This window comes from Dreissena polymorpha, chromosome 4 (assembly GCF_020536995.1).
Source record: "Dreissena polymorpha isolate Duluth1 chromosome 4, UMN_Dpol_1.0, whole genome shotgun sequence".
NCBI classification, from domain to species: domain Eukaryota; kingdom Metazoa; phylum Mollusca; class Bivalvia; order Myida; family Dreissenidae; genus Dreissena; species Dreissena polymorpha.
In genome coordinates, this window is record NC_068358.1 from 40764151 (window position 1) to 40779895 (window position 15745).

The window sequence follows — 15745 nt, forward strand, 5'->3', positions numbered from 1 at the left end:
TAATAGATATAATACTTTGATATGAATCGTTCAGTTTCATAATCAACGCTTTTTGGCTGAATTCAGAATTCATTTAAACACTTTGTTCATAGATTATCAAAGTCGATGCACAAACAAACATGACTTTGATGACTTTGCTAAATTTGTGTCGAATGTATGTATCCGTAACGTTACAAGTTATTGCAATCAAATAACGTTACAAGTTATTGCAATCAAATAACGTTACAAGTTATTGCAATCAAATAACGTTTAAATAATCTTCTTTAGCTTGTAAATTAGAATTGCGGTGGTGTGAATTATATCTTTATGTACACGTGTGTTATTGATAAATTCTGTGAGTAGTGAAAGATTCCACGCGAAATTCAACCGAAACAAACGTCCATTCACAAACGTTACAGTGACCGTTCCACGGCGGTGACCCAAGCTTTTATTTTGTTGTACATGTCGTCTGTACGGTCCCTAGGCTTAAATAAAACGCTAGCCGGTGTAAATTTAAAAGAATTCTCCTGACGATTTTTCTGATGTTTTAATCTTCCTATATTTTCCAACGTATCATAATTGTCATGATAATATATATAATAATATGTACTGAATCTTGTTAACGCCCCCTTCCCCCCTTCACATTTCCAATCTTGTTTCCGCATAATATATGTACAGTAGTTGTAAGAGCATCGTCAGTACCCCCGGTATATTCTCATACAATGTATCATGGACAGCTGTTATCTTTTCGTGCATCCTCAGAACAAATACATGAAGACTCTTTTGGAAGCGTCTCAATGCCTCACGTTTAATGAATGAAGAAGCGCTCGTGAATACTAACCAGCGTCACATCTGTTTTATTACTCACTTCATGCATTTTTAGCATTAATTAATCATCGCATCATTGATAAGGAATACAGCTTGCTTTCTATTGTTTCTTCACAAGCATCTACATTCCTCGTTGTTTATCAGAAATAAGTTCCGAACGTGATGCTAAGCGTGTACATTACTGCCTTACAAATACCTATAAATTATATTGGCTTCGAACAGAGGAATCTATAAATAGACCAGCAGCAGCAGCTACAAAACACGAACGCTGCGCGCGCCTCGTGCATTTTCCATTGACTTCCGATTACTTAAGAAATCGTAACTTTTCGCTACATCTGTGACTTGATTTCGCGCTTTTCCCTGCGACCCTAAACCGACCCTGCCAGAAAATGCACAAAATGGGCAAACTGAAGTGTTTTGAGATAGTACTCAGTGATAATAAGACGGTGTTCCACCCAGGTGGGAAGATAATGGGAAAGGTGATCGTGGAACTGAAAGGAGATATGAAAATGAGGTCATTGCGGATATTCATGCGCGGTGTTGCTAAGGTACACTGGACCGAGTCGCGAAGCACGGGCAGTCGCCTGGGCTCATACACGGAGCACTACAACGCTGAGGTGGAATATTTCTTTAAGCGACAGGTGCTTTTTGGGGGAGGTATGTGGTTCATACATAGATTCTATCTAAATGTTGATACATTAATTAATTTGAGAATATTAGTGTGTGAATTATAACGTAACAATGCTTTGCTTTACCATTGCCTAAAGTACAGTGTAATTTTTAAAGGATATGCGTTTTTAGTTCTTTATTCAAATAGTAATTTCGTTAATCTAGAATATACCAGTAACACTGTGTGCGCTTTTATTTTGATAAAACTGAAAATTGTTTATTCAATTAAACATTATCAGCTGTTAGCTGTGTGAGCACGTTGCTTAATGCTTATACACAAAGTGTCGTCTCAGATTAGCCTGTGTAGTTTGCACAGGCTTATCAAGGACGATGCTTTCCACCAGACTGTATTTTTTTTCAAATCCAAAAAATCCATTAAAGCGGAAAGTGTCGTCCATGGTTAGCCTGTGTGGACACATGCATTAAGCATGTTTTATCCGATCGAGGCTCATCAATTAATTGTTATATATATGAATGTTTGATACATGACAGAGGTGTCTGAAGGACGTGACACTCTCACAGAGGGGAGACATGAGTTCAACTTCCAGTTCGATCTGCCCCTTGGGTATGACCAGTCAGTATACATTGGTTCTTCATTTGCTTGCGTGGTAAATGTTTCTATAGCAGCTCGCAGCTCGTTACATGACATGAATTATTGTATTCATATATTTATTACATTTACTGTACAAAGGTATGTACGCTGTCAAGTGATTGTATAAAAAAATATACGTGTATAATTATTATAGAGATATCTCAGTAACTAGTATCATATGATAATAGAATTTCCGAGAAAGAATAAATCTCTCTTAAATACGGTACAAATTATGATCACCTCAAAACAAAGTAAACCAACATTATTGGTAGGATTAATTGACTTGTATAAAGGACGTAAGGGGATATATACACGTAACTTTAATGTTACTTGAATATTCAGGGGCATAGCAACGTCTTTCGAAGGAAAGCATGGGAGCATCCGATACTGGCTGAAGGCAGAAATGGACAAACCATGGTCATTCAACACAAAAACAAAGAAAGCATTCACGGTTATAAGTCCAATAGACATTAACAGACCTGAATACCAGGTAGATAGTATGTACTTGTATTATCCAATTCAAACTCAAGACTGTTTATCTAAAAGGATTGATTGTCAAGTAAATATTGTTGAGTTGCAATTGATATCTGTTTGAATTGTAGTCGTGCATACTAAGCTGACAGAAGTCAACTAAGTAGTCTTCAATACATGTAAGACAAGCTTGAATGGTACTCTTGAATACTGGTAAGACACACTTGAATTATAGTCTTGAATACTGGTAAGACATACTTGAATTATAGTCTTGAATACTGGTAAGACAAGCTTGAATGGTACTCTTGAATACTGGTAAGACACACTTGAATTATAGTCTTGAATACTGGTAAGACAGACTTGAATTATAGTCTTGAATACTGGTAAGACAAGCTTGAATGGTACGTTTGAATACTGGTAAGACCCCAGTAAGAAAAGCTTGAATTTTAGTCTTGAATACTGGTAAGACAGGCTTTAATTTAAGTCTTGAATACTGTTAATACAGGCTTGAATAGAAGTCTTGAATATTGGTAAGATGGGCTTGAAAGGTACTCTTGAATACTGGTAAGACGGGCTTGAATACTGGTAAGACATGCTTGAATTGTAGTCTTGAATACTGGAAAGACAGGCCTGAATTGTAGTATTGAATACTGAAAAGACAGGCTTGAATTGTAGTGTTGAATACTGGTAAGACAGGCTTGAATTGTAGTATTGAATACTGGTAATACAGACTTGAATAATGGAATACAGGCTTGAATTGAAGTATTGAATACTGGTTACACTGACTGGAATTGTATTATTGAACAACAGAAATTCTCAAATAGAAGTAGTGACCACTGTAGGCACTTTCTTTGCTAGATTGATTGTTAGACATTTTAGGTTGTTAACAGTCATCAAAGTTGACTGCAGGTATTTGTTACCATGCATTGTGCAGTGCTCTGGTTCTGTTGACAGGTGTGTGTGGAAAGCAGTGTAGAGAAGACCCTGTGTTGCTGGCTGTTCACATCAGGGCCCATCTCTATCACAGCCCGCACTGACAGGAAAGGCTACTGTCCAGGTAATGGAGTGAAGGGATACTGTCCAGGTAATAGGGTACAGGGATATTGTCAATGTAATGGGGTAAAGGGATACTATCCAGGTTATGGGATTAAAGGATACTGTTCAGGTAATGGAGTGAAGGGATACTGTCCAGCTAATGGGGTGAAGGGATACTGAACAGGTAATGGTGTGAAGAGAAACTGTTCAGGTTATGGGGTGAAGGGAAACTGTCCAGGTAATGGGGTGAAGGGAAACTTGCCAACTTATGGGGTGAATAGAAACTGTCCAGGTTATGGGGTGAAGGGAAACCGTTCAGATTATGGGGTGAAGGGATACTGTCCAGGTGATAGGGTAAAGATGTGTTAGTTATGAAGGGATACTGTCCAGGTTATGAATGTCCAGGTAGTAGGGCTAAGATATGTTAGTTAGGAAGGGATACTGTCCAGGTTAGGGGGTGAAGGGAAACTGTCTAGGTTATAGGGTGAAGGGATATTGTCCAGGTGATGGGTAGAAGGGATACTGTTCAGGTTATGGGGTCAAGGGATACTGTTCAATAAATGGGGTAGATATTGGTCAGACAGGAAGGGATATTGTCCAGGCAATGGGGTGAAGGAATACTGTCCAGGTCATTGGGTGAAAGGGATACTGTACAGGTTATTGGGTGAAGGGATACTGTCCAGATAATGGGGTGAATGGATACTGTCCAGGTAATGGTTTCAAGGGAAACTGAACAGGTAATGGGTGAAGGGATACTTATAAAATATATAAATGGGATGGAGATGGGTCAGACAGGAAGGGTTACTGTCCAGGCAATAGAGTAGAGGCAGGAAGGGATACTGTCCATGTAATGGGGTGAAGGAATACTGTTCAATAAATGGGGTAGAAATGGGTCACACAGGAAGGGATACTATCCAGGCGATGGGGTACAGACAAGAAGGGATATTTACCAGGCAATGGGGTAGAAAAGGGTGGAGGGGGAAGGGGGTGTTAATGTCCGGACAATGGGGTACAGACAGGAAGGGATACTGTCCAAGCAATCGGGCACATACAGGAAATTATACTGTCCGGGCAATTGGTCAGAGACATGGAATGATACTGTCCAGGAAATAGGGTAGAGACATGAAGGGATACTGTCTTAGCAATGGGTTAGAGACAGGAAGGGATACTGTCTTGGCCATGGGGTAGAGACAGGAAGGGATACTGTCCAGGCCATGGAGTAGAGACAGGAAGGGAAACTGTCCACGCCATGGGGTAGACACAGGAAGGGATACTGTCCAGGTAATGGGGTAGAGACAGGAAGGGATACTATCCAGGTTATGGGGTAGAGACAGGAAGGGATACTATCAAGGTAATGGGGTAGAGACAGGAAGGGATACTGTCCAGGTAATGGGGTAGAGACAGGAAGGGATACTGTCCAGGCCATGGGGTAGACACAGGAAGGGATACTGTCCAGGCCATGGGGTAGAGACAGGAAGGGATACTGTCTTGGCAATGGGTCAGAGACAGGAAGGGATACTGTCCAGGCCATTGGGTAGAGACAGGAAGGGATACTGTCCAGGCCATGGGGTAGAGACAGGAAGGGATACTCTCCAGGTAATGGGATAGACACAGGAAGGGATACAGTTCAGGTAATGGGGTAGAGACAGGAAGGGATCCTGTCCAGGCCATGGGGTAGAGACAGGAAGGGATACTGTCTTGGCAATGGGTCAGAGACAGGAAGGGATACTGTCCAGGTCATGGGGTAGAGACATGAAGGGATATTGTCCAGGCCATGGGGTAGAGACAGGAAGGAATACTGTCCAGGCCATGGGGTAGAGACAGGAAGGGATACTCTCTTGGCAATGGGTCAGAGACAGGAAGGGCTACTGTCCAGGCCATGTGGTAGCAACAGGAAGGGATACTGCCTAGGCCATGGGGTAGAGACAAGAATGGATACTGTCCAGGCCATGGGGTAGAGACAGGAAGGGATACTGTCTTGGCAATGGGTCAGAGACAGGAAGGGATACTGTCCAGGCCATGTGGTAGAGACAGGAAGGGATACTGTCCAGGTAATGGGGTAGAGACAGGAAGGAATACTGTACAGGCCATGGGGAAGAGACAGGAAGGGATACTGTCCAGGCCATGGGGTAGAGACAGGAAGAGATACTGTCTAGGCCATGGGGTAGAGACAGGAAGGGATACTGTCCAGGCCATGGGGTAGACACAGGAACGGAAACTGTCCAGGCAATAGGGAAGAGATGTTTCAGTTGATAAGTTAGAGTTGGTTCTATGTAACAGAATGTGTATTCCAGTGACATGTTATATCTAAATACAATTTGTAGTTTAAACCTATTTATTTTAGCTAATTGGCATTGAAAGCTTAAGGCTTTTTGATAAGCCTTTGAGGTTATGTCCTGGGTATAACCATTACCTTGTGTCTAAAAGGGAGCTCTTAAGAATGCTTCCTCAGTCGTTAACCTTATTGACTATGCCTCTGCGACCTCTAAAGTGCGACCTTTACAATTTGTGCATCTGAAGAAGATAGATAATGATTGTGTATGCTATTATCCAGAAGAATATATCAAAGATTGCCCCACCTGCCTTTTTGTCTATAGTTTAAATGAATTGATGTGTATTATGCATCCACGGATAATTGTTTTTCACTGACATATAAACCGCAATTGGGCAAATTGTGTTAGATTGTTCATTATGACATCTTTGAATTTCTTCACTTTAAAATTAACCATCTCAATACATTTTTATTTTCTTGGTTGTAAGGTGTACAAAAAGTATAGTTGCCAAGATTAAAACTGAAACAAAATGTGCATTGACAAAATTCATATTTCCGTAAATATTGTAAAGAATTATTCTTTAAACAAGACTTAAAATATTTTCTCTCTAAAACAAAAGAAGACATTCTAGAATATCACATACAGCTTTATTGCAGGAGAATCCATTGCTATTAGTGCAGAGTTTGACAATCTGTCCAAGCGAACAGTGATCCCATATGCCGCATTGTACCAGACACAGTCCTTTTTGGCCAGTGGCAAAGCTCGCGTTAGAAAAACAAAGTTCACAGTGCTAACAGGTGTGTATATAAGGATTTTTTTCTGAAAAATCAAGTTCACAGTTCTTACAGATGTGTATAAATGCCACAGCCCTAACAGGCCTGAATGTAGTTTTTCTGTCTGAATAACTAAGTAACTGTTCAACCGGAATGCTGCCCACCCCTTTTGTTTGGCATGATTCATTAATTTTTTTTATAAGAGATGTTATGTAGTTGAATATTTTGATTCTTTTATCATTGTCTTCATATAAGTTTATTTCTGAATATTCATGCATCGTGATTAGCTTTTATTAGTAGTACCCTACCAATGTAAGGGGTCTATTGATTTACACTATGTCAGTCCATCTGACTGTCTGCCTGTCAGTATGCAAAACTGGATCCTTCAATCAAGTACAATCCAAGTATTTTGCAGAATTTTTTGTTGTGTATGTCCAAAAGAAACAATTGAGAGCACAGAAATATGTGCATATGAAAAAGCAATTCATCAAACTAACGGTAAAAAATGTATACCATAATGATGACTTATTTTTTTCATGAATGCCCATTTTTGTTTTTAATTCATTACTTGTCTTGTTCTATGAAAAGTTAATTTTAGGTATCGTTAGTATTTCAATAATCATACTACAGTCAATACAATCACCAAACAGGTGCAAACGCAAAACAAAATATAGAATATAGATTTATAAGATAAACATGAAAACAGCTAACCGTTATAAACATGTGTCAGTTCATTTGTTCCATGTTTTAACTATACAACCAATGCTCTTGGGAAACTGAGCTTAGTGCATGTGCAAAAGTGTTGTCCCAGATTAGCTTTTGCAATCTGCAGAGACTAATCAGTGAAGACATTTTCCTTTTTTTGAATTTTTGTTTAAAAGAAGTCTCTAATTATCGAAACTCCAGACAAAGGGGAAAGCAGGGTCCCTGATTAGCCTGTCTAAAGCCATCCCAACCCCCTCTCCCACCCACGTTTCAAAAGAGACTGCACAGGCTAATCTGGGATAACACTTTGCAAATGAATAAAGCCCAGTTTTTCTACAACGATGCTCAATTCTATTCAGGGTTACCAGTTGGGCCAGGCACCCGAGGTAACTGGGACTCCCAGTTGCTGAAGATACCACCTGTGTCACCCTCCATTGTGAATTGCTGTGTGATGAAAGTCGACTACTTTGTAAAGGTAAGGTTTTGAACGTTCATACAGCACTTAATTGTATTTTGTAAAGGTTTCATGTCAAAACCAGAACCAGTGGTACCATTTATCTAACAGTGATAGATCTTTTGTTGAAGAGGTAAATGAATCAATCTATTTAGATCAAGTTTTGCTAATTATAATACAATTGTGGTTAACTAAACTTTTTGACAAATTACATTATAACAAAACTGTTGAAATGCTGATTGTTTCTAGCAGCCGTAATTTATCCCTTCTTACAAATAATATTGTATTTCATATCAGACTAGCCAGTTGATTTTATTTTTATTGCATGCCTGTTAGTGAGAAATATCAGTGGGATAATCCCCTACACTAACAGTGCTGGAATGTTTGTATATGCGTGTTTTAATAAACTGGGTGGGGGTGGGGCTTTGGACACTGCAGTAATATAATGGAACAAATTATAATTGTTTTTTTACTTTGCTTAGATATATCATACTTTTAATATTATGGGAATTTTTCAGCGTGAGAGTGCTAAAAATGTTACTTGAGTATTCTAATGGTTAAATTACTTGACAAATTAATAATGATAACAGCATCACTATATGGTGGCCATTTTTTATAATGAACAGGAAGAATATCTCACTCCTCAGAGAAACTATTTGAACAAAATGTTCAGAGCAAGTTTCATGGGCATTGCACAAACACATGTGATTTCTTGAGTGTTCACACACTTTTCCTTTTATTTGTCCTAGTGACCTTGTTTTTTTACCCCTGGCACCCAGTTTTGATCTCTTCCGTGACTTGTTTTCAATCAATTTTGCCCAAATGAAAATTATTACATGTATACCTTTTCTGTTATAATATGAGCCTCTTTCTGGGCAAAACTAGACTTAATGATTGTGCCTAAAGTGTCGTACCAGATTAGCCTGTTCAGTCTGCTAATCAGATATGACACTTTACGCTTATGCATTAAGTGAAGTTTTTTTTTGTTTAAACAAAGTCTCTTCTTAGCAATTATCCAGTCCAGGCAGAAAATGAAGTCTCTGTTTAGCATGTTCAGACTACAAAAGGCTTATCTGGGATAAAACGTTTTGCCCATGCATTAAGTCCAGTTTTCCAAGAGAATGTACAAATATAATTACCCCAGCGAAAATCTACAATAAGATCCTCTATACCTACATGTCCACAGGTGGCATTGCACATACCGGGTGCCTACAACCTCACCATTCACCTGCCCATCATCATTGGCACGGTGCCCTACCGTCGAGGGCCCGTCAACTACATGAACTCACACTACTACCGTGAGACACAGGCTCAATACATGAGCAGCTTTCTTACAGTGCCAAACCCACCACCTTACAGGGAGTCCATCACACCACCACCACCATTTGAAGGTTACTTGAGGATTTTATTTGTTGTGGTTATGTTAAATGATATATTTTGATATCAAGGATATTTTGTTTAACAAAGTATTATGGAATCTTTCATTTAACCCGGCTTTCCAAACCAAAAACACACTTTTACGCATTTGTAGTCCCTTAGGAAATATCATTCAATTTAAGACCTTATTTAATAGATATAAGTTTTAAAGGCTTCTATTCCAATTTGAAGATGCTTATGAACAGCAAACAATCTAAAACCAAAACAGACTGCGATTTACTTACAGGCTGTTCAGGTTTTATGCTGGTTGCATGTAGCCATTTTTACTTTGCCTCAGAGCGGGAAATGGCTAAAAATTGTATTTGTTGTGTTTATGTTAAATTATATCTAAATATCAAGTGCATTTTGTTTACAAATGAGTTCTGGTATCTTTCATTTAACAAATAGTGCATATGATATTAATACATCTTTAACAAAACCATCTTAAAAGGGTCATTTAATATCTATTAAACTGGTATTGTCAAGACAGTAAGCATGAAAACGTTGTTGTATTTGTAACACAAGACCCGCCTACTTACGTGGAGAGTGTTGGGGGAGCCGTTAGCCTGTGGGATGATGACGATGATGACAACGGCCCAGAGAGCAACATGGGGGACCTGACATACACGCCCATGTACACCTACGTGTACAACTACAGACCGCCACCTAGGTACTCAGATGGCGAGCAGGTAGGACACCCTAATGTGGGATCCAGTATCTTAGTTTTAACCCTTTACCACTCAGATATGCACTTTAACTTGTTTGTAGTCCCTTAATTTTTTTATTTGAGACCTTTCTTAGTAGATTCAAGTTTAAAAGGATTTATTTCCAACCCTATTTGTACTGATGAGCAGCAAAAAGCATAAAACCTTAAAAAGACGTGACTTACTCACTGTTATGTTTTTATTCTGGTTGCAAAAGCCATTTTCACTTTGCTTCTGATTGGAAAAGGGTTAAGGAAATGTGGTACATTCAATTGTAAAATTAATAAAAATGTTGATACAAAAACATTGAAAAAACTGTCACTGCTGGGTTTTACATATCATTCACATGTCACTTTGTCTAAGTCTTATTTTAAACAAAGGGCAAGAAATCTGAAGATTTGACAACGACAGTTACGATATTAGGCACTTCCCTTTCCCTCAATGAGAGCTTTCTACCAATCAAGTGAATACCTCATAACTTTAATCAAAATGAAAATTTACAAAGGGAAATAATTCTAAATATATTGAGTCAAGAGTTATCGTTCTTTTTGCCTTGCACTTTCTCTTAGTAAAATCTGTCTATATTCTATTTAAAAAACATAAAAATACACCCCCAAATGTTGTAAATTTAGTATTGTATACATATATGTGTACGTAGACCAACAATCAACAATCATTATCAATTCTGTCTTTACAGGATGACACCAACCACATCGTATTTTCACACATTGACTTCTATCAAAATCACGCAACCTCCTGATGAAGGCAATGGCCGGTCACATGACCTTTTTACAAAACGGCCTAATTAGAAGCAAGGTGCCATGTCAAACAAGATTGAAATGGCTTCAATGCAGTTTGCATCTACATAATTGGGGGTCAAGAGATGGTTTTCAAAGCCAAGTTGACGAAGGATTTTTGTCTAAGATAGCAACTGTTGGCAGTTCTTTTAGAGTGTTGACAGATAGTAGGTATAGCTTTTTTTTGCTACAGGTTCTGGAAGCATGTGTTCATATGCCAGCTCATCATAGCGAGTCAGTGCGGCTATCTTAATGTTTTTGTGCCAGTATGGCAAGGGATTGGTGCCGATGTTTTTTCACATAGGGCTCCATGAAGACTGTGATGCGTATTTTATTGTGACTTGAACTGTCAATGACGATACTTGGTACTTGTCAACATTTTCGTGTTTTTACAAATAGTTTATTAGTATATTATTGAAGTTATACATCTGTGGCAAAAAAAATAAATTGTTTCCACATGTCAAATATAATCCTCTTTAACAAATTTTCCTCGATCTTTTCAACATAAAAATAAAGTGTTTTGTTTTGAAAATTGTACACACAATACTTGTATATACATGTTGTAATTAATGTTTTAATGTAATTTTATGTGCACTTAAATACATGTACTACTTAAACATCCAATATTTTAAAACATCCCTTATCTTAAATTTTCAAATTTTATTATAATATTATCCGTTTAATAATTAAAATTTTGCTAATGAATAATAAAAGCAATCGATGAATTTCGCCGTCCACACACAGTTGTTCATTGATATAAAGTACAATTATTTTTACTATTTGTTACATTAAGTAACATTGACATGTTCATCTTGTTTTGGTGTTAGTTTTATTATACAATAACAAAACCAGTCAGAACAGTAGATTACAATGTATCGCCAGTGAGGAACTAGCTTGCAAAATTGTTTCACTTTGGATTGAAACAACTATGACGGTTCATTACTATCAGCTGCTTGTGCAGACTATTTCTTCCAACCAGCAGTGATGTACCTGATTGCAGCCAGTTCTTTGAGAGATACAGATTCATAATTGTCTTCGGCTAATAATCCCGAACCAATTGTATACTTACTGCTTTTACTTATATACTTCCAAAGTGGTTAGTACCAAGGTTAATTTATGCCATTAAAGAATTTTTTTTTATTGTGGAAAGAATCTTAAGAAAAGTTTAAAATTCATATAAACTTTGTTCCGTATAATTAATAATTTAAGGATTTCTTAATTATTAAGTCTTTCTCAGAATAGTTGGTAAATACAGGCTGAGACATTCACTCATCTAGTTTTAATGCTAATAAAAGTTTGCACTAAAATTAATTCCCAAGACTTAAAATGTATGTCATTGAATACATTTTAAAAATTTTGAGCTTAGAAAAGATAATAGATCACCAGAGCTGAAAATATATTTAAAACATTAAAATCTGAAACAGCAAATGTCGGGGGTAATTATTTTGCTTATTACATTGTAGTGGTCCTTTACTAAATTTGCTTGTTTTCTTTATGTTTAAAGTAAGGAATATACAAATCTTTGAAACAGTAAGGCTAAGAGGTTGGTTATTTGGCATGTTAAATAGTATGATGGTTCTTATCAAAGTCTTTTCAAATCATACCCTGGGAGTCAAACGTTTTATTTAGGTTATGGAGCTAAATAAAATTGGAAAAACCACAAGAAAGACAGCTTTGTAATTTAGTATGTGACTTCAGATAATAGTACTCTACGATGATTGTTCAAACTACGCAACCTTATATTAAGATATATTAAAAAACTTTTGAAATCTTCTCTTCCATGGCAATAGTCAGGGATTAAATATTTAATATGTAACAAATCATGCCCATGCAGTCAGAACTTATTTGGTATGAGAAACAGATTGTCCCTGGGTCCCAAACTGGCCATGTTAAATTACACGCATGAGCGATCTAGGGCCATCGTGGCCCGCTTGTACCAATTTTTTTTGGGGATGCAGACTGTATACACCTTCATGACTTTCCCGTATATATTTGTTATAAACATATTGTCTTACAACATATTTATGTACAGCGGATTAATATATTTGTAATAAACATATTGTTTTATTTAGGTATTTCCAGCATTTTATGTCATATAATGATGGTGTATGAAATTCACTGATTTTATGAAGTTGTTTGTAATACATCTTTTTTTATAATAAAATGTTAATTTGCTTGTTTATGTTCCAGTATCCTTTCATTGGTCCATAATTATTTTATAACGAGTGATGTGTGCCACACAAAATGTGAACACTTAATAAAATAAAACATGTCCACTATATAAAGCTTATTTCAGCAATGTGACACTGACCTTTAAGCAAATTGTTGCATGCAACATGTTGCCTTGAAATGATGACAACAATTTTCGCCATGCACGATGATGAAATATGAAACTGACAGTCAAGTGGGGAATAACAGGGTATTGCCTTGTTATAAATCATTTGAGGCTTAAAATGAAAAGATGCAAGGCTTGTTTTACTATCCTGGCATAGCCTGATATTGAACAAGGGCAGTAGCCTGTTTTTGTGTTGATCATACCTCTACGCCCCCATTTTTAGATATGATAAAACATAATTTCAACGACTCTTTTGGCGAGCAAGAATAATTATGGTATATGGCAGTTTGGTATATTTTTTGTTTTGTTGATTCTGCATCATTTCTACCTAATGTGAAGTTAATACCATGCAGTATGATGTACCTCCGACCATTGATTGATATAAACATCTGCTGTCCAGATAAAAATCAGATTATATGAGGAATGGTTTTCAACAACATGGTGGTATGATAAATGAACATCTACTATTACTATTTCCATGACTGACTATTTTGTGACACTCGTTCTCTAGATATCATTATAATTTGTGTAAACTTATAGATATCATTATCATTTCTGTAAACTTATTTAAAATAACAGTAATGCACAATTATATTATGGCATGGATATGAACATGTACTTTCACTGTATACATACAAAGAATAATCAAACATTCTGTCCTATATGATCTTGAAGTAACATAGCTGTTGCATGCCAAATGTAGTCTTGATAACATAATCATTTGTGACAATTTATTTTGAAATCCCACTGTAAATGTTATCAGCTAGAATCCTATGTGTACTTAAATAATTACATATAAGACATAAGAAAAACATCACAGTATACACTGTGACCTTGACTGTGACGTGAGAGACTTGGTTCTTGCAAGCGACACTTTGCCTTGATATGATGATCTGTGTGTTAATTTAATTTGAAATCCAATAATCTGCGATAAAGTTATGAGGAAAACATGAGAAACTATTTCACAAGAGACTTAACATTTATTATCCTGTAATTTCAAAATGTATAATGACCAGCAGAAACAGGCCAGATGTAGCCGTTTTTATGACGACATATTTCTACAATAATATGTATTCTTGCTGTCTTTTCCAGGCTTGAGTAATAAACGTACCGTGATCACTATTTTCGTCCACCTAGTCAGTGTACTGCATTGCACAACTGTAGATTTGGACCAATAATTTAATTTTTAAACAGATCAATCCTGATTGTTCCCATGCCACGCTTCCGCAGTGTTTCACACTTTGATCACTGGATACAGCTTATGTTGGCTGAAGTCAAATTCAGGTGGATCCTACAAAACAAACAGGTAACAAAATCTTCAGTTTAAAAATGGTTATGAATTCCTAATGAATGACATGTGTCCTCAAACTTACTTTGATTGAACAAAATTTAATGAACAAACTAGCTTCAAGGTAGCAGAAAAGCTTTAAAATCAAGGAAATCCGCAAAATTGCGAACATTTCTCATCTCAGATTGGATGTCACCGCCCGCTTCCTGCCAGGGGTGATCCCATAAAAGGCCACTTTTTTACGGGGCATATACAGGGTGTAGGATCAAGTGACTTTATTGGTTTACAAATGGATGTAAACAGACCGGCAAGTGGTGATTTTTTTTATAAATAACTTAAAAACATTTTTTCTGAAGAATTTATAGTGCATACAAAGTTTTTTATGCTGCTATGTCAATGTGAAAATCATGAGAACTACTTTATTTAATAAGACTGTATTCTTGGCGAAAAATTTGATGTGTAAGAAATTCATATACACAGTTATGCTGCATGCAACATAAAATTATGGCATCAATTTCAGGCGTACTGAATGATGTTTTATTAAATCTTAAGATATTGTCACAAACTGCACGAAAAACTGTCTTTTATGCACTAAAACACTTCGCAAACGTATTTCAATAACTTAAGATATTTGCAAAAATAAAGTTCTTAATGGTGTGTTTTCATTCTGTCCAGTCCTTGTGTAAACCCCTTAGAACCCCTTTGATACTGCACCTTGACATACAAAATAACCATAATAGGAGTAAACATTGGCTTTCCAACTTTTACAGTGAGCTATTTACAGAGAAGTAATAAATACCAGTTCTATAGCCTGTGACAGTTTCCACTTATTTATTTGAAAATCAAGACAAAAAAATAATATTTGTTTAATAAACAAATGTGAATGAGTTACCGGTACACAATAAATAAAACATGCAAGGTAATAAACGCACAGGAATATAGTTTTACAAACTAATGGTAACATTCAATTGAATATCTACCTTGCTATCTTCTTTATGTCCACCGCTTAACAACTTCATCAACACAAAATTCATCTTTGCTATTCTTATCACAGTAGTTATCTGCAACAAGTTATAAATCATTAACAAACCTGGTTGCCATAAAGAATTATCATATTATTACCTAAAACACGGCATTTCTATGATAAATATGTAGATACACTAATTTAATCAACACTGACCCATAAAATGGACAAAGTCAGATTGTAGTTCAGCCAGTTAATTTCAATGAGTATGAATCATTTTCAAACTATCAGTATAGAAGCTCCAACAAGGACATCTAATGAGATTTATAGAAAGCAAAATAGATACATAATTGCACATAAATAGTCGTATAGAATAGCCTTTGGGATTGGTTAAGTTATTGAAAAATAAAATAAATTAATATTAGATCAAAGAAACTCTTCAAACCAAATGATTTAGTTATA

General features: G+C 36.5%; 2 protein-coding genes across 3 annotated transcripts in view; one reads left to right on the forward strand and one right to left on the reverse strand.

Annotated features, from left to right (window-relative positions):
- Positions 1 to 1056: 1056 nt before the first annotated feature.
- On the forward strand, positions 1057 to 12872 carry LOC127877422 (arrestin domain-containing protein 3-like). Of its 2 annotated transcripts, none has more exons than XM_052423292.1 (9): positions 1057 to 1464; positions 1969 to 2050; positions 2411 to 2558; positions 3494 to 3596; positions 6504 to 6644; positions 7685 to 7800; positions 8966 to 9170; positions 9721 to 9884; positions 10597 to 12872. In XM_052423292.1, exons 1-9 carry the CDS (start codon positions 1197 to 1199, stop codon positions 10657 to 10659), a joined length of 1290 nt encoding a protein of 429 aa, XP_052279252.1. In that variant the 5' UTR covers positions 1057 to 1196; the 3' UTR covers positions 10660 to 12872. The 2 variants fall into 2 exon arrangements, with proteins under 2 accessions (XP_052279252.1, XP_052279253.1); XM_052423293.1 differs by having other exon boundaries at positions 1058 to 1464; positions 1969 to 2041.
- Positions 12873 to 13991: 1119 nt separating this feature from the next.
- LOC127877421 (N-alpha-acetyltransferase 35, NatC auxiliary subunit-like) overlaps positions 13992 to 15745 on the reverse strand; it is a 30283-nt gene continuing 28529 nt past the window's right edge. The window contains exons 19-20 of the mRNA XM_052423291.1: positions 15300 to 15380; positions 13992 to 14322 (exon numbers count right to left, since the gene is read on the reverse strand). Of these exons, the coding sequence (XP_052279251.1) occupies positions 14266 to 14322; positions 15300 to 15380 (138 nt within the window). The 3' untranslated portion in view covers positions 13992 to 14265. The remainder of the gene's footprint in view (positions 14323 to 15299; positions 15381 to 15745) is intronic.

Bases quoted from the DNA above. Each gene is read 5' to 3' on its own strand.
- LOC127877422 (XM_052423292.1), top strand. From the start codon at position 1,197: ATGCACAAAATGGGCAAACTGAAGTGTTTTGAGATAGTACTCAGTGAT. The intron at 1,465-1,968 runs GTATGTGGTTCA...GATACATGACAG, and splicing joins ACAGGTGCTTTTTGGGGGAG to AGGTGTCTGAAGGACGTGAC. The intron at 2,051-2,410 runs GTCAGTATACAT...TTGAATATTCAG, and splicing joins CTGCCCCTTGGGTATGACCA to GGGCATAGCAACGTCTTTCG.